At 40.7% G+C, this 22,472-nt stretch overlaps 1 protein-coding gene across 2 annotated transcripts; it reads left to right on the plus strand.

Moving 5' to 3' along the window:
* Positions 1–2,381: 2,381 nt before the first annotated feature.
* On the plus strand, positions 2,382–10,256 carry RALA (v-ral simian leukemia viral oncogene homolog A (ras related)). 2 transcript variants are annotated; one of them, XM_009704641.1, is made up of 4 exons: positions 2,382–2,539; positions 3,358–3,566; positions 7,185–7,359; positions 10,073–10,256. In XM_009704641.1, the coding sequence occupies exons 1-4, from the start codon at positions 2,426–2,428 to the stop codon at positions 10,193–10,195; spliced, it is 621 nt and encodes a 206-aa protein (XP_009702943.1). In that variant the 5' UTR covers positions 2,382–2,425; the 3' UTR covers positions 10,196–10,256. The 2 variants fall into 2 exon arrangements, with proteins under 2 accessions (XP_009702943.1, XP_009702942.1); XM_009704640.1 differs by lacking the exon at positions 10,073–10,256 and having other exon boundaries at positions 7,185–7,554.
* The last annotated feature ends 12,216 nt before the right edge of the window (positions 10,257–22,472 follow it).

A 22,472-nucleotide genomic window follows, 5' to 3' on the forward strand; every position in this document is an offset into this window, starting at 1 on the left:
AATTCGTTTGGACATGTTCCAGTATTGACGTGCTTATAGAAGAATAGTCTGGTTTGTTGCTTGGCGAGGTTAGTATAGGCCATATCCAGGTGTACCGGTGCTTCTCAGAGTATGCGTTGTAATCTAAACTTGGCGAACCGAGCTGTTGTCAGTTGATGACTGAAATTCAGAGGTATTTTCTTTCTATTACTTGTCCGAAATACATACTAAAACCAGGTAAGTGTGACTTTCGGGATATGTTTTCCCTTTTAAGAGAAAAGTGCAGAGACAAACCAATGTGGAGTAGTTCAAAGTGCAGTGTAGTAGGTTGAAAATGTACATATGGCTTGGAGCTATTTTCATGTTCTCATACTCCCTCTTGAGTAAAAAGAAAGCAGTGGTTCTTTTTAAGTCATGATGGCCAAAATGGCAATGTTTTGGTGGTTTTTTGGGTTTTGGTGGTGGTTTTTTTTGTTGTTGTTCTCATCCATCTCCTTTATAAAAGAACTTGGAACATAATGTTATAGTTTTCTGCTGTATCTCTTTAATTAGTACAGCAGCTTACTCATGCTTATTTCACTTAAATTGTTTTCCCCAGAAAGATTATCTAAGTGACTTAATTTTCAATTGCATTTTCAGAATTCTTTGAGAGCAGAATGGGTAGTGGTACTGATGTGATCCAGAGAGTTTTTTCACGTAGGTTGTGGGTAACCTTGGTAGGCAGGTAAGCACCACGCAGCTGCTCGCTCACTTTCCTCTCCTGCCAGTGGGATGGCGGAGAGAATCAGAAGGGTAAAAGTAAGAAAGCTCATGGGTTGAGATAATCACAATTTAGTAAGTTTAAAAAAAAAAATAAGAAGAAAAACAAAACCAATAAAAACAAGTGATGGGAAAAAAATATATATTTAACTGTTTGCTGTTAGCAGACCAATGCCCAGCCAGTCCCTGAGCAAGGGCAGCCCCGGCAAACTTCCCTGCCAGCCTTGATTGCTAAGCTGAGGCATGGGATATCCCTTTGGTCAGCTCTCCCAGCCCTGGCCCTCCCAACGGCTTTTTCCCTCCCCAGCCCAACCGCTGGCAGGGCAGTGTGAGAACCAGAAAAGGCCTTGACACTGTGTAAGCACTGCTTCACTAACAGCTAAAACAGCTGTGTTATCACTGTTTGCATCACAAATCCAAAATGTGGCACAACGTGAGCTATTCTGAAGAAAATTAACTCTATCCCAGCCAAAATCAGTACACCTTTTTATTTATTTATTTTAATTCCTGGAAGGATTGGCTTAATCTCTAATGAAGCTTCAGTCAGCATGCTTTTGTACTAATCTGCCTCACTGCTAGCAAAACCGTAGTCCGTGTCTTCAAGCAGGGATTTTGATAAAAGTCTTAAGAAAATTGTCGTGCTTCACATTCCGATTAAGGTGCGCACAAGGGTGATTAATTATGCAGGAGGATGTAATTTTAGTGTGAGATTGTTGGATGATCATGATGGGCAAAGGTAATGAGGTAACGATGTCTTGTTACTACGCTGTATTATTATCTGATAATTCTGTATATAACTAAACCACGCTGCCATGTCAATGTGCTCTTTTTGAGCTTTCTAATTAACAAAATCTAAGTTATGTTTGGTTCTTAGTTGCTACTATAGATGTCTCTTGTATTTACATCTTCTGTAATGTAGATGTCATCGTGGTTTTTGGACATCAGAGCTTGTTTTGACCTTTAAATCTCTGGAGCTGTGCAGGGACTTTCCCGTGTCTTAAGAACTGTGCAAGCAGACAAAATATTCTGTCTTCATATAACACACATGCTGGTCTATTACTGTTGGGATAGGTTGGGAATGAAACGAAGTTTCTGATTGACTTACTTTAAGTGGGTATTTTTAGGTTTTAAGTGACACGTTTGCTAGCTTTTCTCTGAAAAAGTACACTGGCTAATCCTTGCTGCTGGGTCTTGGTGCTTGCTGTTTAAGCTGGAAATTCCTTCAAATGTCTGGTTTCTCTCCCCTGCAGCTGTCATACCTCATGTTTTCTTGTATGGTTTTGACTCACTGTGGCTTACCTTTTTTCAATTCTTGCTTAGTAAACTAACGAGAATTCTTGACAAATACTGTCTCTCTAAAAGAAAACACTACATAGAAAAATGTAAATCTTTGCTCTTGGATGCTGTGAACCCCCTCGTGCCCTTTCCAAATGGCGAAGACTTTCTTTGCTCGTGCTGCAAAACAGATGAGCTCGGTATAACGTGTGGAATGGCTTCCAGTGAAAAAGCAGATAGCTTTCACTGAAGATAGCAGAACTGAAATCAAGTCCTTAGATATGTAGGGATTTAAAACAAATCCACTTTAAACAATGCATGTGGGAGAAGGAAAAGAAAACTAATGAAGCAGTATTTTTTTTCCTTCTAGATTTTTTTCATTTTACACCTGTGAATTTTCTCCAATCCAAAGATGGCAGCAAATAAGCCTAAAGGACAGAATTCATTGGCTTTACACAAAGTCATCATGGTGGGGAGCGGCGGTGTAGGAAAATCTGCTTTAACACTACAGTTTATGTATGATGAGGTAAGAATCTGCACTAGAAATTATCTCGGGAGATGCCTGCTACATAGTGTTAGTTAAGCATTCGTTAGTACAGTAGTTTTCTGAAAGGATCTAAATGTATATGATGTGGTATGAAAGTCAGTAATTAAACTGAACAAAAATATTTTTTGAGATTAGTGATTTGCTCTCTAGAGATACCTGTGAAAGTATAATTTGGCATTTTTCAGACTTCGAAGCAATTAGATGCTCTGTCATATTTTGTCACTGTTCACTCGACCTGTTAAAACTTATTTAGGTATTATAGCTCAAAGCTTCTTCACTTAAGTGACTTGCATGATGCCTGAAATGACCAATTTTTTCCATGTCTTTTATGCTGCTGTTGAAGAGAGGAAAGAAAATCCATTTCTTGTTTCCTTACTTTTCCATTGAAAGTCATTCTTTTTGATTAAGAGGCAGAAGTTAGGCTTCAGTGTCCTTTGAATATATTTAGTATCAATTTTGAAAGTCAGGACTGCCTGATAGCGTAATGGAACGCAGCCAGATGTGCTTGACCAGAAGCAGAGGCTTGGGTAGTGCACAGACGTTGATGTTTTGCAGTTACTTCTATCATTTCTTTGTAATGTGGCTGAAGAAAGCAAAAACCTATAAACTGGTTGGGCTGATGGAAAGCCTCCTTTGACTGTGAATCATTTGAGCCCTTCACATAGCCTAAATACATATGCTTACTTATTAGTTACTGTAACCATACAAGTAGTTTGTTATATCCTTATGTGCAAATAGAATCATTTGCCTTGTACAGGCAGGATTTTATATTGTGAAGTGTTGTTTTTTTTTCCTAGTTTGTTGAAGATTATGAGCCCACCAAAGCAGACAGCTACAGGAAAAAGGTGGTTCTGGATGGGGAAGAAGTGCAAATTGATATATTGGACACAGCAGGGCAGGAGGACTATGCTGCAATTAGAGACAACTACTTCCGAAGTGGAGAAGGCTTTCTCTGTGTCTTCTCTATTACAGAGCTGGAATCCTTTGCAGCGACAGCAGACTTCAGGTAAGTTACAAAGTGAGATAATTATTTTAACTACAGTGAGATACTTAGAAGTGATTTTTTGTTTGTTTGTTTTGTAATATCCTTATGATAGTCCAGATTAGATGACAGCTCTTACTGTAGTCACATAATGTTTTGGACAGATGCCTAGCCATGCCTTTGCTATCTGTACCACTTCGGATATCTTTGCTGCTGTGTTTCTGAATACGAAAAAGGCTATTGCCACAGAGCAGATACACAGCAATGTTCAGAAGGCTTTCTGCCCTTTGTAAATCAGTGTCGCTTGGCACTTGTGCAAAGCCGTGTTTCTGAGTAGACATACTGCTATCCAAAGTAATGGATCTGAGAAAAATTGCTTATAGACTGTAGGGTTGCATGTAATGTGTGTACAATACCACATATTCCTAAGAGTTGTTGTCTTTTAGTTCTTGCTTCATGTAGAGGATTACGTTGTGTTTCTCTTAACCTGTGAAACAGCACCTGGAACAAAAGGGCGGCTGTAGCATTTTATACTAGCTGTAGCTGTTTTATACTAGAATACTTCGTAGTTATAAAGATGATGTGACCAGATTCTAGTTGAAAACTGCGCAGAAGAACCACGTCTGGTGATGTCTGTCTGCAAAGCCTTAAGCGATGTGGAGTATGTGCATTGTATTCTGGGAGAGTGAAATGCGTAGTATCAACACACAAGTCTTTCTGCCTCTTAAAGATGATTCTATGAACAGCAGCAATGAGAAGTATCTTTGAATAGTCCGTAATAGCTCTGCATTTTGTCTAAAGGCCTGCTGTAAATGTGTCCAGTTTTGCTTGGATGGAATTTTTCTCTGTAAAAGATACTGATGTAAATTTTTGAATTTACAAGACCAAAATTCTGCACAGCATTCACCCTTCCCATCAAAGTCAGTATTTTACTTAATAGGGAACAACGTGGTAAAAACAAAATTTGGAACTGGATCTTTCTGGTGTAATAAAGATTTAACAGGATAAGGTTTTTAAAGATGCTTTTCAGGCATATTAAAACCCTTATAAAGGTAAGAGACTATTAAACAGGCAGTAGTATATTACAGGTGTTTAATTTTGGTTGAGAGAGAAAACCTGTTTAAATCACTCACCACTATATTAAAAAAAAAAGGACAAGAGACCAGAAATTTTTTTTTCTGGTTCAAAGTGTAGTGAAATAGGAGAGGAAATAACCTTTGAGAGAAAAGTAAGGAAGCAAATATAAAAAGAAATTATCTGCATCCCACTGAAATAAGGCTTCTCAGAGATGCTGTCACAGTTCAACTTAATTAGCACTAAGTATCAGAATGTGTTTCACATGATCTGTCACAGAGGAGGAAGAGGTATGGAGAGGGGAAAAAAGTGAGTTTTTTCCTCTTCTGGTGTTCTTTTTTTTTTAAATATGTATCTCCATATGTGTGTGTGTGTATATTTTTTGAGGGGGAGGGAGGGGCAGCCCTTGATTGGTTTGCAGGCTTACGCTAGGTATTGTCAGTTGGGGAGGACTATTTTGTATCATTGAGCTTCTCTAGAATGCAAAATGACCTATTCAAATCTGTTTAAAATCCTGTTAATGCTTTAAAGTACATGATCTTCTATGGCTCTAGAAAAAGTCCTACTTTTCCAGCAAAGTTGAGTGTTGACAGTATACAGGCTGATACAGCAAAAATGGAAGAAAAAAAAATCCCCTCAATGAAGAGATTAAAGCCCCCCCCCAATCCAAATCTGAAAGTGCCTTTCAAGTTGCCTTTGAAACTGTAGAAGCCTAAATGCTAAAAGTGTAACTCAGAAAAATTACATTCTTTCTGCTCTGTGTAAGAGTAACCTGTATCTCTTGAAGGTACAGTTAAAATACCTTTGGCATTGTTGAGCAGCCTGAGGGAATACTACTTAGGAGACAGATATGAAAGTAAGTGACAAGAAGAATTTGGATGTTTGATGGTTTCCATGGAATTTTGTTCTGCTGGAATGGCAGAACTCCAGCAGGAGAGGTGTTTACTGCTATTCAGTGTCTTCGATGGGGTTCCTGGTGTGCTCTGAAATGCCATTGCTCCAAATATTTTTTTATTTTTTTTTTTTCAATAGAAGGCAGACCTGCAATGACTAAACTGATAAATATTCAAAAGGCAGTTTTATAAAATGTGGTAGAATTGGTGTGGCTCTAACGATTATTTTTTTTAAGTTCTAGATTTTAAACTGGCATATCATTAATTGTTTCTTGTTTAGGAGATATCAGTCCTTAGGGCTCAAAGGAGAATATTGTCATCTGGCTTGCTGTTAGATTAACTCTTTACAGGATGAAATTATTTGACGTCACCTGAACAGTTAGCGTTGAAAGCTACTGGTTTTTAGCAGGAGTCTTATTTACACAGACAGTGCAGTGATACACTGCGTTTTCTTGCCACCTTTCGTAATCCACTGAGTAGTCAAACTACTTTTGGATAGCTGCAGACCCTGTCAAAACATTTGCACTGATATTTGTTGCAGAGAGGAGGAATGTTGCTTTAATTACACCTCAGAGATGAATGTGGTTTAACAAGCTGCCTTAAATACATATTTGTTGATTTTAAAAAAAATTATGGGCTATCTGCAGTTTCTCAGCCCTATGAGTAGACTCTCTCCACGAGACTGCATGCTATTCAGAGCTTTTTATAACAGCGGGAGGATGCTGCCGTACACCAAATCAAGGCCCTTTAGAATATCAATTAATTAACTCTCTTCAGCTTCTCTCCATTCAACTTTAAATCTGGCAATAGATTTCATCTCAGCCAGCAAAAGAAATTTGTTTCTCTGTGCTTTTTGTCAATCTTTCAGAAATTGCTCTGTGACAAAGGGCTACATTTCACTACTAACTTTATATTCCTTTCTGAGACAAAATAGGAAATATCCCTCTCCTGGTAAAACTGTTCTTCCTGCTACTTTTAATGCATTTCCAATTAGAAGAAAACTTTCATTATTTTTTTAAATGTTGAAGACTTATGTACTAAACCATTTGTAGTACTGAGTACTTATTTACAACTTTAAACCCTTCATCCTAGCAGTTCAAACAGCAGAAGGGGGTCTGTCCTTAAAAATCTGATGTATGTACAACTTGTAACTGAATGAATGATCTCTGCAGAGACTGAATATAATTGACTTGAGAGTTTCCTGAAAGGAAGAGATTATCTCTTGGTATGCTGTAGACCATTTTATCAGCTTTAAAAATGACACAGGGAAAAAATCAAGTGTGAAACTGAATTTTGGGTAGCTTAAAAATGGCAATCGCCAATAGTACTATAAAGACAATCGTAAATGCTCTGAAGTAATACCTTTATTAAAAGGAATGACTTATTAATATAAATTCTCACCTAAACCAACCCTGTTCTACTCTTTTCATTTCTTACCGATGTACCTCCTTCCTTCCTGGAGGGCTGATTGTCTGTCTCTGTCTTCATTCTATATAATGTCATAAGGAGGTTTAAGATTTTACTGTTATGTAAGTTCCATAAAAGGAATAAGTGGGTTTTCACTGTAAGATGGAAGAATATTTAGTCTGAGTTCTTTTTGTGTTCTAAGAATAGTACTTCATGCAAAGCTTAATTTTCTTTTCCTTCCTTTCTTTTTTTTTTTTTTTTTCTCCAGGGAGCAGATCTTAAGGGTAAAAGAAGATGAGAATGTTCCTTTTTTGCTAGTTGGTAACAAATCAGATTTGGAAGATAAAAGGCAAGTTTCTGTAGAGGAAGCAAAAAACAGAGCTGATCAGTGGAACGTTAACTATGTGGAAACTTCTGCAAAAACACGAGCTAACGTTGACAAGGTAATAACCGACCTCTTAATACAAAGAATCTCTCCATCAGTTTTTACTTTATACCTCTTTTCCATGGGTCACACTCTATGTGTTCGTTATTTAACAATTACTTTTGTTGAATTTGAATCAAATACTTTTCTCCCTTAGCTTGCAAGGAGCGCGTGACTAGGTGACTTCATGTAGAACAGTGAACATGTTAGGCATAACAAGTGTATCCCATCCTAAACTGCAAGGAATCGTCATACAAGACATCCTACAAGACTTTATTTCATTAAAAATTTCTTGAGGCAGCTGTTTTGGCCTAGACTTCTTACTGCGTTTTCTATAACTAGAAGACAATCTGCTTCTGAACAGTGAGGAATGCTGTCTGATCCTCAACCAGAGTAAAACAGCTTACAAAAGCAGGTAAGGGATGGGTTGGAGCCCCCTCTACCCTCACTTAACCAGATGCCTGGTTGTATGTTGCTTCGATGAAGGATGGATGAACCCTTTTAAGCTTTGAACAGCCTAGAAGTGCCTCCTGAGTTTTGAGGGATAAAACCTGGTTCAGAAGGTCATGAGGTAAGAGACAGAGAATCTTTGTCTCCAAGAAGATAAATTATTGATTAGTTGCAAGTATTTCGGCTATAACTCTAAAAGATAGAACTTCCTGAAATACAGACTTGAGACTAACTCTCAGCCTTGTAGACTGCAAGAGTTACAGATGTGTGGCAAAAGAAATAAGCAGTTCAATGTGCCTACCCTTCCTTTCAGGACTATTGGCAGACTTGATCACACATTGAAAAATTGTCTAATGTAAATCTGTACGTATGAGCTGTCAATTGCAGCGTGACAGCTGTAATGCGAGTTCTCTTTTGCCAGAACTTAAACTTGACTATTGTCTCCTGTCAGTTGTCTTCCTGAAGAAAGTGATTGTTCAGTGCTGCAGTAAGAACTTCATGCTGTTCTGTAGAGAAAATGAAGTCAATTAAATGCAGCAGAACTCAGTCTCATTGTTGAATACAGCTCTGATTCTTTTGTTGTTATAAAAGCTAGTACATCTTTTAGTTTTGGTGCATGATTGCAGTTAACACCTGTCTATTACAGACATGCAGAAATTCCCAGCTCTTCAAAATCCACTTCGCTATCATTTAGCAGCTGGGGAAAAAAGTGTATGTCTACATATATATATATATATTTTAATAGCTCTCTAATCGATAGCTTTTGCACACAGATAGTAGGCTACTACAGAGCTCCAAGTTTCTTTTTAGAGCTGGTGGCGTTATGGATCCAGATTAGCATGTATCATGTAGAATTGAGGTTTGACAGGCCATGAGTGAGGCTTTGTTGGCACTAGTAAATACCGGGTATTCTTAGTTACTTCTGAAGTTACAGGGTTTGTTTTGCAAAATTAAATTACTATTCTATAAGAAATCTGGCTTCTCTGAATTCCAGAATAGTGGGGTTGCTCAGGTGGGGCAAACACAGTCAGCTTCCACTCACTTTGACAAAGGTGACCCACTAAGCATCTTCTCGGAAGGTTACGTACCCCAGACAGCTAAATACCGTAGTACGTGATCAGTGCTTAAGCAAGTTGACAGTTGCATCTTACCATTAGCACAGATTTAAGTACAAGCAAGTAACTTAGTGCACATTTAGAAATCTAAAGGCAGTCTTATTTCTTGATAGAAATGTTTAGTTATATTGATTTAATTCGGATCCGGTGTAATGAAGGTTGATGCTTTTCCTGCAGTCAATATGAGATTAGTGTCATTGCAAAAAAAACCCTACTGAGCTCTGTAGAGAAGCCTTTCAGGCCGTGCGCTGTCCGTCTTTCATGGAAATGGATCAAGTCCCCTGACATAGATCTAGAGAACATCTGCTGAGAGAGAAAAGTCTTAGAATTGCTCAGCTGATTTCCTACTATAAAAATATAAAGGTGAAATGATTAGTTGCTGTAGCCTCCTGTGCGTCAAGGTCTGCTTCTCAGATGAATAAAGTAGCTTTAAGCAGTCCAATCATAAAGCCTTAACTGACAGTAGGATCTCTCTTGAACAAGTCATTGGTATATCACCAACTCTGTCATTTTTGTTTCCTACTAAACCCCCTCATGAAAATGAAGTTCATGTGTACTTTGAGTTTGTAATATGACAGTTGAGATCAGCTGATCTAAAAAAAATTTTATAGGTAGTTGTGTGAATAACTTTGCTTTAGAGAAAATACTGTTGGTTGTTTTTTTTTCTCTAGTCACTTTGTGTTTAGACTTGCATCATGGGACATACTGACCATGAAATGTTCAGGGTATGCTACTGCTCCGTTAATGTGTTTCTGGAATTGGATGTTGCACTTTTTCAGCCTTTACAGCTCATCACTGAAAATTCTCGAAACGTAAACTGATTTCCTTGAGTCTCCTCAGTAAGATGGAGATAACATGTTTTAAAAAATCATGGCTGGTGATGAGACTCTTGTTTCAAGCCTTATGGAAAATTGTCTGACAGGATTCATAAGCAAGTATCAGAAGACAGGGGAACATTATGGTACCATGAAAGAAGCAAGATTGCATGATATCAACTTGGCCTTCAAAACCGGTGAAAGATTTGTTGGATTAATATTTGTTTGCTCAAACTGATTGCATATAATTGACTTTATTCTAAACAGCTCAAATGGGTATCATTAGTGATAGCTTAAATTAACTCATATGTCTGTGACTGTTTTTGCATTTATGTTCTTACATTTTTTTTAGGTGTTTTTCGATTTAATGAGAGAAATTAGAGCCAGAAAAATGGAAGACAGCAAAGAAAAGAATGGGAAGAAGAAAAGAAAAAGCCTAGCTAAGAGGATCAGAGAAAGATGTTGCATTTTATAATCAAAACCTTGAATTCCTTTCCTACCCTGACCATACTAATAAAAACCATAATTTATAAGCATGCCATTGAAGGCTCAAGTGACTGAAATTACTCTAACATGTTGGAAATTGTAATGTACCACTAAAAGCATGAATTGGAGCTGCACTGAAAGTCAAATTCACTGAGAGAAAAAGAAAAAGAAAAAAAAACAAACAACAAAAAGCGATGTGGCTTCAAGAGAAGCAAAGTTCAGTCCATTTCATAATTGCCTACCTTCTCACATTTCTTCTGAATGTAGTGTTTCATGGGCAGTCTTTTCTTTAATAGTGAACAGAGGGGGAAAGTATTACTTTGTGGGTTGTTGTAAAGCATACTTTTTTATCACTGGTAATTGTCAATTCATCTTGTCTTTTGTTGCCTTGAAAATTACAGTTGTGAACGTGATACCTAACAAAGCGGTATGCAGTTGTTTTGCCATGGAGTTATGCAAATTAGAAAAGAATAATGTATATGCGAACAGTTACGTTGGGGAAAATTATATGCGGTTCTGCATTACCTGATTAACCTAGAAGAGTAATGTAATCTTTTACATTGAAACATTTGAATATGCCTTAATTTTAAAACCTAAACATAGCAGGTTGCTTAATCAAGGGTGTATTTTCAACTTTGTTGCATGGAGACTGTCCCTGCGCATCGGGGCGAGGCTGCCCTCTCTGCGGAGTGCGGTATTGTGAATGATTTCGCTAACTAGCTGTCTGCTAGCAGTGTCTGTTCTTTAAATGTGTGCCATACTCTGGTATTGTGAATAATACAGAGCACATTCGGTCATCTGTAACTTGGTAAACAATAGGGTATCTTAAAACTAAAAGGTCAGAATACATACAAGACTGAAGTCATAAGCCTATGGCACATCTAAGGCTGGAATGGTTGTTTAAAATTTACCGTGCTGATACCTTGAAACTTCCCTTCTGCGAGTAGATTTTTGTCTAGGTGTTCCTTGGGTTGTAACTCCCTGGAGTTGGGTGGGGTGGAGCTGATTCAGTAGTGCTAATGTGCTTTGAGTTAAGATGTTGTCCGGGAAATTCTGGTGTCATCAGTTAATTTCTTTTGTGTTCCTAATACTCAGCTATGGGAACCTGGGTGTGTTACGCTGAAGCTCTTTGCAGGTTTTGTACTGTTTAGTCTACTTTATGTTGATTTTCAAATGGGAACATTGTAGCTACTTTTTCTAGTTAATGTTGATATTAAACAATCAAACATGCTTTGCAATACAGAAACATTTACCATGTGCATCCAAAATCCCCAAACAAAACATACTGCCTCAGTTGCTTCAGAACAGCAAGAATACTAGCACACGGTTAGTATGCTGCATCTTAACGAAAAATATACCAGAATGTTTGAGGGTTTTGGACTCCTCTGGGGTAAGATAGGCTAGATCAATTCCACAAACTGTTAACTTTTTATACATGTGTAAGCCTATAACTGACAGTTTAAAATGTGCTCAAGCAAACTAGGTAACAAATATTTAACTTTCATGCTAACAGCCATTTTAGGGACTCAAGTCTTAGAAGTTATATTTGTCATGTTAAATATTTATCAATAGGAATTTTGTATGTGCATTTAGTAGGCTGCCAAGTGCAGAATTAAAGTTACTCATGTAACTATGGCAAATAAGCCAGTCTTCATCTTACTGTGTACTCATTTGGGTCTATTTAGCCAGGGAGTCTAACCACTAACATTGTGACTTTGCTTTGGAACCTGTATACTGGGAACTGAGGTGTTATGAAGCCACTGGACACATGAAGCTTGTCTTGGCTGATGCCTTCTCCTGTCCTTTTATTTGCTATTTGAGCCATTGAAAGATGAATAAACTTCCATTTTTTTTAAAATACTTGTGCAGTGTTAATTGCTTACTATATTATTGATAAACTTCGCTATAGCTGATGCCAGTTGTCAAGCAGTTAAACCTAAATATTCTGGAAGCCTTTTTCATGGGTGTGAACAAAATTATAGATGAAACCTAATTAGTCCGATAAAAAGCCACTTTGTAAAAGCTGAGACTATGCATGTGCTACCTTTTATCCAGAGCTAATTTACCCCTACTTGCTATAACAAAGGAATATTAGGGAACAGGCAAACAAACCGAGGTAAGCTTGTTCTAGAAGTATTTTTCTGTAAGAATGGGAAGTGAGATCTAAAAAAAAAACCAAACACCCAACCACACACACAAAAACAACCTACCTAAGTTTTACTAATATAATAAAAATGCATTCTAAGTCATTTTCTTTTAGAACATAAGGGTGCTTCCTTAACCTGCAGGGAATACGACTTGAATTGTGTATATAGGATTTGGGTACATCTTGAGAGTCATCCAAATTGAGTGATACATTTGCATCACAGGGGGGTGTTGGGCTTAGCCTACGTCCGTCTCTGAAACTCCGAGGTCTATCTGCTCAGAGTGTTCCTGTGCCCAACAGCGCTTTTCTTCCCCTGTTTCTCCTCCAAGAAGTTGAGGATACTTTTTTAGGTTGGCAGGATCAAAGCCTTCCGTGGCATTGCCCTCCAAGTTAGCCTAACGCTGGCGGTGCTGTTGCTACCTTTTGTGAAATGCGTTGTATGGTAAAACTGCAGACCCGAGAGACACACCATAATTTGTAACAAGCTATTGTGTTGTCTTCCATTATATATGAAATTAATATTGAATTCTTATGCTAACTCCATTTTTTTTTCTGTAGCTTTAAAAACTCAATTGACTTTCAAAAATGCTGGCTAAGAAATCTGTGGTCTCTTTGGTAGTTTCTGTGGCCTCCTGATGAGCGTGCCATAGCTTAACACTAGTAGTGTCCAGCAGTTTTCTTTGTTCTGCAACAACCTGACGGTGTGCGGGAAGTGCTTTCCCGGTCGGAGAGCCCTTGTTAAGACCGGAGTAGCGTGTGGCATGGCCCCTCTGGCAATTCCAGCGGCAATCGTAGTGCGATAAAATACACTCTATGGCTGCACCTTATGCTCGCCGTATTCATCTGCAGGAGGAAAATATTTTATCTATTTGTATGTGAAATGGGCTTACTGAAAATCTTGGGTTCCTTTCTGGGACACCGAGCTTTGCAATGATTCTCTGCTTCCAGGGTTATAGTCCAGTGCAGCCGAGATGGCTCTATCCCATGCATGTATATAATACGTTCAGCTGTACCAGAACTGGATCAGAAGTTCAAACTGAGCCTACAACAATTGAGAATTGAATAGAAAAAGTTAACAGCGCACCTTAATTTCTAAACTTTCTCCCATTACTGTCAGATGTGTTGGCTCTTCTAGCCACGTGGATGCACAGTCAGCCATGTGCGTACACTATATTTCTTTCCAGACTTGCTCTTGCCAATTTTTGGCTCTGATTTTAACTTAAATCACTGGGTATGTTTTTAAGAGCTGACTCATGAAAGAAACCTCTCCTTGCATGTTTTTGTGGGAGCTCCAGCTTGTTACTAAAATAGAATGGGAGGAAAAGTGCCAATGTTGCTAATACTGGAAGGTAAGCTAAGCTTTGGTCTAAATACATTGACCAGACTGGAATATTTTTGGTTGAAGCTTCATTGTCAAAGAAATGCTGAAATGCATACCACTTGAGATCTGCCCAGGATCAGACCGGTGCCAAAACTCCTTATTTTAGAGAGATCCTGGCTGGATCTAACCAGCCACCTAACTGGTACCATCCATTTTGGGAAAATAATCAGAAGATGTGTGCGAGGGTCTCTTTTTTTTTTTTTCCCCCATCTTTTTTTCTTCTGTGCGGAATGGAAAAATACCAAAGTTTAAGTTGTTGGAAAAAAACGATTTGCCTTCACCATCCTCTTGCTTAACATTGCACTCAGTAATATTTAACACTCCTAGAGCAATTAGTATGTGATACCCCTTGTTTGTGGACTTCAGCGGGACAGTTCCAGTTTTACCAAAGAGCGTTCTGTCTTACAGATGCAAACAGCAGCGGCAGAATTTAGCCAGCGGACTCAGCGGGCCGGTGACAGTGTTAGCAGGCTCAGCACTCCCGTTCCACTCCCGTGCCTTGTTCTGCCCCACGCACGGCAATTGCCGACTTTCTTTACTGATTTGGTAAGACTCTGTAGGAAACTGTACATGTACCGTAAAGCGGTCACGATGGGAGCATCTGAAAACCTGAGTACTGGGTTCCAAACCGTGGCATCCAGTTACTCTCTTCACCTTTCGCAAGGACATCCCCTACCCATGGACTCTGAAGCGTTACAAACTGAGGTCCTGCCTGCACCCCAATACCACGGAAGCATGTCTCTGACAGTGGGTAACTACTACACTGTATGTGCGGAGATAATTCCTGCAAGTAAAACAACGATCATTCATTTCTGGAACAATTTACACCTGTGAGGGACTGTGAAAGCCCCCGGGAGTTGGATAATGTAATACAAATCTGAGAAGAGAAGTGGTGGTGGTGGCATCTCAGACCCGTAATGGTGAACTGTAGTTCTGCAGCAGTAGTGCTCGTTTGAGTCTGTGCTCCGCTTCGTGTAACGCTGTCCTGCAAGATTCAGGAGAATCTTCTGGTGTTTGCCTGTTTTCTGCTTTATTAGTATGACACGGTGTTGCAAAATAAGGAATGGAGGGAAGGATAGTTTCCAACTAAAACTGTGTGCTAAAGGTAAGGAGACTCCAGAATGCTCTTAAAAGTGTCAAAATACTGGGAAATATTTCATCGCTCCTTTGTTTTCTTTGCAGTTTGCTAAACAGAGGCAAGGAGGAGGATACATGTTTAATAACGTTCCACTAAAGTTCTTTCTATGAGAACCACTTTGGAAATTTTCTTGGAAAAAACCAAGCCTGTAGCAGATAGTCTGTTAGGATTGTAGTTGCAGTCACTTTTGTGTGCCTCACGCTGGAAGTTGTGCTTTCAGAAATCTCAGTTCCTAAGTGGTTTGGCATTAATTGCAGGCTTCATTTTCCTTAATACCTGATGTTTTAACAAAAGTTTGCTTGTTTCTCGTAATAACCTGATGATACAGCGCTGCTCGTTTCAAAGCACGTTCAGAGGACAGCCGCCCATCGCGACGTTTACAGATGGAGGTCGGTGAGCCAGGGGAACGGGAAGGGGCTTGCCAGGTCTGGGAACAAATTTGCTAACGAAGCGAGGTGGTGAGGCCGCCTTTGCCCCATCAGGTCTGTAAGGAAGGTGGCTGAAGCTGCATCGGGGTAGGCAGAACTACATCCATCTACCAAGGTAATCACGGACGGCATCCCTGGGTGCCTGCGGATACAGGACTTTGCACGGCGTTTGGAGGTTAATTATAGATTCTTTAGGAATCAGTTTGTTATGCTGGAAATCAGAGGGGGAAAAGACATACTAGAATATTGATGTAGAAATACGTATCTATTCACTTACTGAGCTTGGGAGCAATCACTTTTTTTTTTTTCCTCCTTGTCCATTTCTATTTGGATTTGCCCATAGTTGTGGCAGGGGAGCAAGGAGAGGGTGGAGGAGAAGCTGATTTCTGCACCACCTGAAGGGAAGCAGCCATCATCCATGGGCACCTGAGGACGCACGTGGTGGGCAAAGGGAGAAATCGGGAAGCGGCCAGGACCCAGGCGAAAACTCAGGGGGTCTTTGCAATGCTTTGGAAGCAAAGAGGAGAAGCAGAAACCAAAACTGCAAACCAGATACGCACCCTCTCTTTGTTTCCTCTTCCCGGCAATATCAGTACTGATTTTCAGGTATTTCCTTACTGTTTGAGTAACAGGCGAGGTGGCACCTGCAGTAGCGTTGGACCTACGTTTTCTCCACTCCTCTGCCTTCCTCTTCACAGAGCTCCCTCTCCTTCCCCCCTGAAAGGGGGTGGGCAATAAATGATTACAGCCTGTGAGCCACTGATTAATGATGGTTAATACTGCCTCCTGTGCCTGTTCTGTGAGCATGGAGTAAGAAGAGGTTGGAGGAGAAGCAGCCTCATCTGCAGAAGCCCTGTGAGCAGTCATGCACTCTTCTGCTGAAGCTCTGGAGGAAGATCTGGGATCTCAAGGTAGTATGGAGTTATTCTTCTCCCCATGCTTCTTAGGAGCAGAGAAGGCTGGAAGTTGTCCTTTTTCTACCACCTTCTTGTTCTTGATTGATGCTATGATGGCTTGTTGGTTGTCAGTATCCCAGAGAGGAGGGAGGGGATCTCCTGGTAAGATGGAGCTTGTGCCTCATGGATGTCCTAGCTGAGAGCGGAGGCATGATGATAACCAGCAGTTTGAGTGTTTTATTTTAGACGCTGACTGCTGTCCTGAAAGTAATGAATCGGTGTTTGCCTTCAACTGAGCTCAGCAGGCCTGGTATGCTTCTGTTACAGTTGCTTTTGCTTTTTGCTTGTTTTGTGAAGAAAAACTTATGAGATAGGGTTGGGTGGTTTGTGGGTTTTTTTTGGTTTTTTGTTGGTTTTTTTTTTTTTTGTGCAACAAAACCGGAGACCTGTTGGCTGAAATGCTGCCAGACTACTGTGTTAAATATTAGTCATCTCTAAAGAATGAGCCTAAAATAGTAATCCTTGTGTTTTATCTGATAACTGCCAAAATGCCTACTGAAATAGTCTGGGGAAGTGTCAAAAGAGCAGTTAAAAATAATGTATGGTGTGTACGGATAGCAGTTTGCTGTGGGCGGTTGAACTCCTGCGAGTGTCAGAACTGCCTGGAGGAGGTAGGTGCTAGGTGCCCTGAGCTGCTTGTGACAGACTTACGCTGCATCTAACATGAAGGAAGCTTGCAGAATTTGGCTGCCCCTGTGCTGTTAGACGAGGAGTAATTTTTTTTTCATTTGCGAGACAAAGTAGATAACAATAAGGGTGTGCCGCTGCTTCTGGTTTTGCAGCGTTATTTAAATCTGTAATGCAACATGGCTATTTTTCATGGACGTCCTATAAACTTTGGAAATGGTCAATATCCGTATCCATAGATAAGGGGCCCAGAGTGTGGGTGTCAGCGAGCGAGCCCCCACGGCCCTACACGGAGGGCAGCGGACATAGAGACCACTGCGGAGTTGCTCTTCTGATACTGGTTCGCCTCGTTGCCTCAAAAAACGATGAGGGCGTATTGCATCCTACTTCAAGAACGGCGGTGGTTGTCGCTAGGGCAATACGCAAGTGTAAATGGGACAACGAAGTTGGACCATTAAACGCTTCTGTTTGCTACGCTACCAGCAGGTAGAAGAAACCACAGCTTAGAGCAACCCCCTTCTATAAGGTTCGTTTTATAATTTATAATCCTCTAGTCACGTGAGTACCCTTATGACTATGGAGTGCAGAAGAAAATGTTGGAATGTTTTTCGTTTACCTTATATTTCATGTTGATGTTAAGATCTTGATCCTTTTGTGTGGAAAAGGAGATTAAAACCACAAGTATTTAAACCTTTCATTATACAACAAGATTGCCCCTATTGCACTCAGAAATGCTTAGCACAGTTGGTCATTATTGTTTTTTAAGCAAAATCAGGGAAGAAGCGGCAAGAGGAAATCACAAGGCTAGTTGTTTCTGCCAGTTGCCTTTCATTAAATTCTTTGACCGTCTGCATAAATTTGCAAAAAGCAGGTGTGAAGGGTGGAGTTTTTTTAAAGCCGCCTGTGTTCATCCAGCTGAGATGGATTTGCCATCCTGTGGAAACCCAGCAAAGCTCAAAGACCAATGGAGCCCTCGGTCTGAAGCAGGACGTGCTCCTCAACGAAATGGTTGCAAATCTCTTTGAGGTGGGCAATACCTGTTCATTTCCCCATGGGTTGTTTTTTCCTCCTTGTACTCAGTTTTAGAAATGCCTGAGCTGTTTCCCTTGGAAAAACAAGCTATAACAAGAGTACTCCCTCGGAGCGGAGGTCCATCTGGCCCAACACTCGCTCTCCACAGTGCCCAGCCATCAGTGTCTAAAGGAGAGGGTATGAGCAGGGCACGTCTGCTTCTGCCAGGGTCCTGGGGGTGCTCACACGCCCCGATGGCTGGGACCGGCCTCCCCCGGGACCCTCGCCCCCCATCTCCTGCCCAGGGGATGGGGCTGAGCTCAGCCTGGGGCCCTCAGTCCCGCCTGGGCCATGCTGTAGGTGTGCCCGTCCCTGCCCCGTCTGCGCTGCAGAGAGCTGCTCTCCTGGATGGAGCCCCCAGGCCCAGGTCGGAGCTGGTCAGGCAGAACTCGAGCCTAACGCAGCATAACTCTCCTGTCCTGTTCTACTCCTTGTGCTCACCGCGAGTCCAGTAATGACGAGACTGTTATTTGCCCGAAATGCCAGAGGTTTTCAGCTCCAAAAACGCTTTCATGGACACACTACACAGGTTACAAGTGGAAACAGGATTTTATTTTTCTGAATCTGTTTCAGAGTTGATGCTCACAAGCACTAACACAATACTATTTGTGTTAATGTGGCTGTTACTCACCTTTACTGTTGGAAAAACCAAGATAAAGCATTGAGACAGCCTGTTGCGCATCATACAGGACGTCTGCTGCAAATGTTTGGCACCTCTGACAAGTTAACCCCCATAACTTCTGAGGCAGAATTCTCTACTTTAGCTGTAGGATCAGCATATCGCCTTCCCAGGCAGCACCAAGTTGTTAAAAAAAAAGAAATAAATCAGCTTTCACCCCTAAGTTTGAGTGGGGAACATCACGAACGGTTTTCGTTTACTTTTAGAATGAGGAGCTGTCCCAAGAGCAGTGCCCTCCATGAGGACCCTTGAAGGATGATGGAATATTTTTTGCAGCAGCAGTACTCCTGCGAATTCAGTCTCTGGTTTCATCTTCTTTGCTATGCTGACCTCTAGGGAAACTTTTCTGCAAAAGGGTTTGCCAAAGCGTTTGTAGAGAGAGCTATCGTGGCTTCAGACCAGTCCCCGCTCTTATTCCAGGGTCCAGGCATTTGGTGTCAAATCCAAAGCAGGCCTTCGCATGAAGCTGCAAGCTCTTTGCTGCTCCCTCAGCTGGTTCCAGACCTCTGGAGTGGGTCAAGGTCTTGGTACATCTGAGCAGGGCTCCGTCAGCAGGGAAAATGCATCCTGAGTTAAGAAACAGGGCGATTGTTCTGAATATTTGTGAACTGGGAAGTTAAAAAATTTGAAAAGAACTCTGTGCTCTGAGTTTGCGGAGGGCAGCATAGACCTTTTCGTCCATTGCTAAGACTGCTTCAGCAATGGATGAAGTTGGTATCAACCACTTAAGTTCTAGCCTGACAGCTTTGGGAAGAATGAATAGATTGCTTTCCCAACGGAGCTGGGATGACTGTGCAGGTGTCTCCCATCAGCAGGCAATGAGCCCGTTTCAGAAGGGACATTTCACGGGCTGAACAGCCAGAAAGCTCTGCTCGGTTTGATGCTGGTTAGCAATGAAGCCCAAAGAAGTGGAAGGCTAAAGTCATGGAATTTTTTTTGTTGTTTTGAAAGTACTGTTTAAAGGAGGAGAAGAGATGTTGAGGAGACATGCATATTCCGTAGGAAAAGCCTTGGGAGATCTTCCTTCTTTTTCTCCTGATATTCAAACAGGGAAAAATTACTGACAGTTGTGGACTAGGCAGATTTTTCTTCTAGATGCAAAAAAAAAAAAGGTGAAGGTGAGCCATGTTGGCTAATGATGACCATTCTAGAGCAGTGAATTTTTTTTCTCTCTCAAGTAGCCTGCTTCAGGCTTCTACCTCAGTTTTTTGCTCAAGCAGAAGATCTGAACACCATCCCAGTGGGGAAAGCTTTGTACAGTACTCTATTATAAAAGCTAAAACTCTATCAGTAATCAATTCACTATGAAGGCATACAACGAACGAGGTCCTTATTTTTCACTAAGTTCAGGCTCCTGCTATCAGAGGCAACTACATCCCTTTCATAAACAATGAAATCCCTTTCATAAATTGGTCAAACTCCATCCCTTGCCGGATTTCAGTTTGGTTTCTTCTACTAGCAGATGACTCCAAACCCCCGGTCTTTTCATGAATAAACCCCATACATTTCCAGGCTGTGTTTATTGACTGTTTATAGCTGCCTGCACTAACTCGATCTCTTAGTGCATATAGTTCTTCTTTCTAGGTGTTTATCTCCTTTCCTACCCTCAAGCTAAATTCACAGAACAGCGTGATTTCCTCCTTGTCTTTGTTATGCTAGACTAACCATGCTCTGCCAGTCTCCCCTGAAATTAAGATCGTGGTATCACTGATGATCTTCATAGCCTTTTCTGCTCCTGTTGTGAATTGATCTTTCTCTGAATATGAATGACCAGAACAGATGCAGACTCAATGATCTCACAGTGACTTAAAGACAGCATTAATCTCTGTCAACTCTTTTCTAGTGTATGGGTTGCATTTGCCATTTCACTGGTGAATCCACTTGTGTCCTGATCAACCAATATGCAGGTCTTTATCCTTCTTCCCAGTTCATAAGAACGTTCTTCTGGTTGGGAACAAACACCGACATATTTAATCTAGCCAGCTTTTCCACAGTGCCTTTGGAAATATGAATTACTGCACTCCAGTCACTAGACAATCTTAGGGCAAGATAAAAATACAACTGCAGTCAAGAAATACCAGAGGTAGTAACAAAAAAAAAAACCCAAACTAAACAAAAGACAGTATACGTAGACCTCAGATTACTTTTGTAAAATGGTTAGAAGATATGTGAATGCATATAGTACTTCAGAGAGTAAAAATAAGATGTCTTCTAAGACTTCCATGCTTAACCAAAAAAAACCCCAGGTCCCTCAGGATAATGAGATCATTAAATTCAGGCCAGGTATTAGAGACACCACAGAAATTTTAATTTCTAGCTTTCCGTGTGCTTGGGGGAATGATATTGGTTTTGTAAGGGAAAAAGCAAGTTGATACTGGAAGACTGGAAACAAAACTTTGAAGAATGCCAGATCGATGTTACTGCTCAGGAGAAAAACCGACAACTTTCCCCGCTGTCACCCCCCCAAAACAAACAAACAAAACATCCCTAAGGAAAAATCCCCACCAGGTCAGCAAACAAGCCCTGAGGAATTCTGCTGAAAAATAAAGATCCTCAAACTACTGAAAACTCTTCCTATCTCTCTTTATCTTAATGGATTGACAGTTTATCCTGCACCAGAAGGATGTTGCTAAGGTCTTTACACATCACAGTGACAAAGACAGGACACAGAAACTTTAAAAAAGGAAGGAAGAAAGCACAACAAAAACCTTAACAAAAAAAGAAGTGCTGACGTTGCCCATGAAGCGTGAAGCACAGCCTCCTCCTCACTGCGTGACCAGCTCAGCATCTATTTGTATCAATTGTATTACATTAAAAATGGTGGACAGTTGCTCAGAACAGACTCGTGGGAGCCTTAATGTGCTTTTGCAGATCCAACAAAGTATTTGAATATGAGTTGAGGTTTTAAAACAATTTTTAAATTACCAAAGTGTTAGCCTAAGTTCCCTCCATGGGATGGCTGCTAGGGAACTCCTGTTCTTAGGGCTCATTTTCTAGAGCTGGCATCCAAATACGTTTGGAGCTGATGGTATTTTGGCTGCACCTTTCCACGTGTGTTTTTCTCCAGTGTTTACCACTGTTTTCATGTGCCGACCATCTGATAATACCTTGCAAGGTAAGAGATACCTGCAAACACCGTTCTTATGGCATAAGGTTTCAGCTTGTTGTGGAACAACCAAGACCTGATCTCTTCAGAGCAGTGGTTCCCACACCACCGCAGCTGCCAGCGCCGAAACGTATCTTCAAATCTAATTTGGTGTTCCTTTCCCTCCTATTTACTCTTCCCACTAAGCCCCGTGGAAACAAGTTATAATGCATCTTAAATTTTCTGGCTCTTTGAGAAGGCAACAATTGGCACTATGCCATCGATGTCTTCAAATGCTTCTGAAGGATTTCATTCTCTGAACAGAGTTTGTTTCAGGTCTGCTTTCTTATGTCAGGAACCTATGGATTTCTATAGGTTTTCATTGTCAAATCCTATGCTGCCATCGCCTGATGGCTGAGAGCTGCCAATACTGACGTGCCTGCTGCTGGCAAATCCTTCTACAACCTGGTGTAGCCAATTTCCAAGCAGAGTAAACTCTCTGTCATTAGCAGCTTAGCTTCTAGTTAAGAAGCTTCTCTGACAAGTCATAAGGCTCACTCCACATGTAAAACCACCAGCGCTCTACTGCTAATCACACAACTCTTTCAAATAATATATTCTTGCTCCAGAAATGGTAGTGAATGCTTGGAAGTAAATTGGAAATTGCCACCTGTGTTGAATTGTCCAGATCGGTCCTCTGTAATTATCCACAGTCTCTACAACTGCCTCTATGATGTAGGGTTGTTGGCTTTCTG

This window comes from Cariama cristata, unplaced genomic scaffold, assembly GCF_000690535.1.
Source record: "Cariama cristata isolate BGI_N322 unplaced genomic scaffold, ASM69053v1 scaffold67, whole genome shotgun sequence".
Lineage (NCBI taxonomy): Eukaryota > Metazoa > Chordata > Aves > Cariamiformes > Cariamidae > Cariama > Cariama cristata.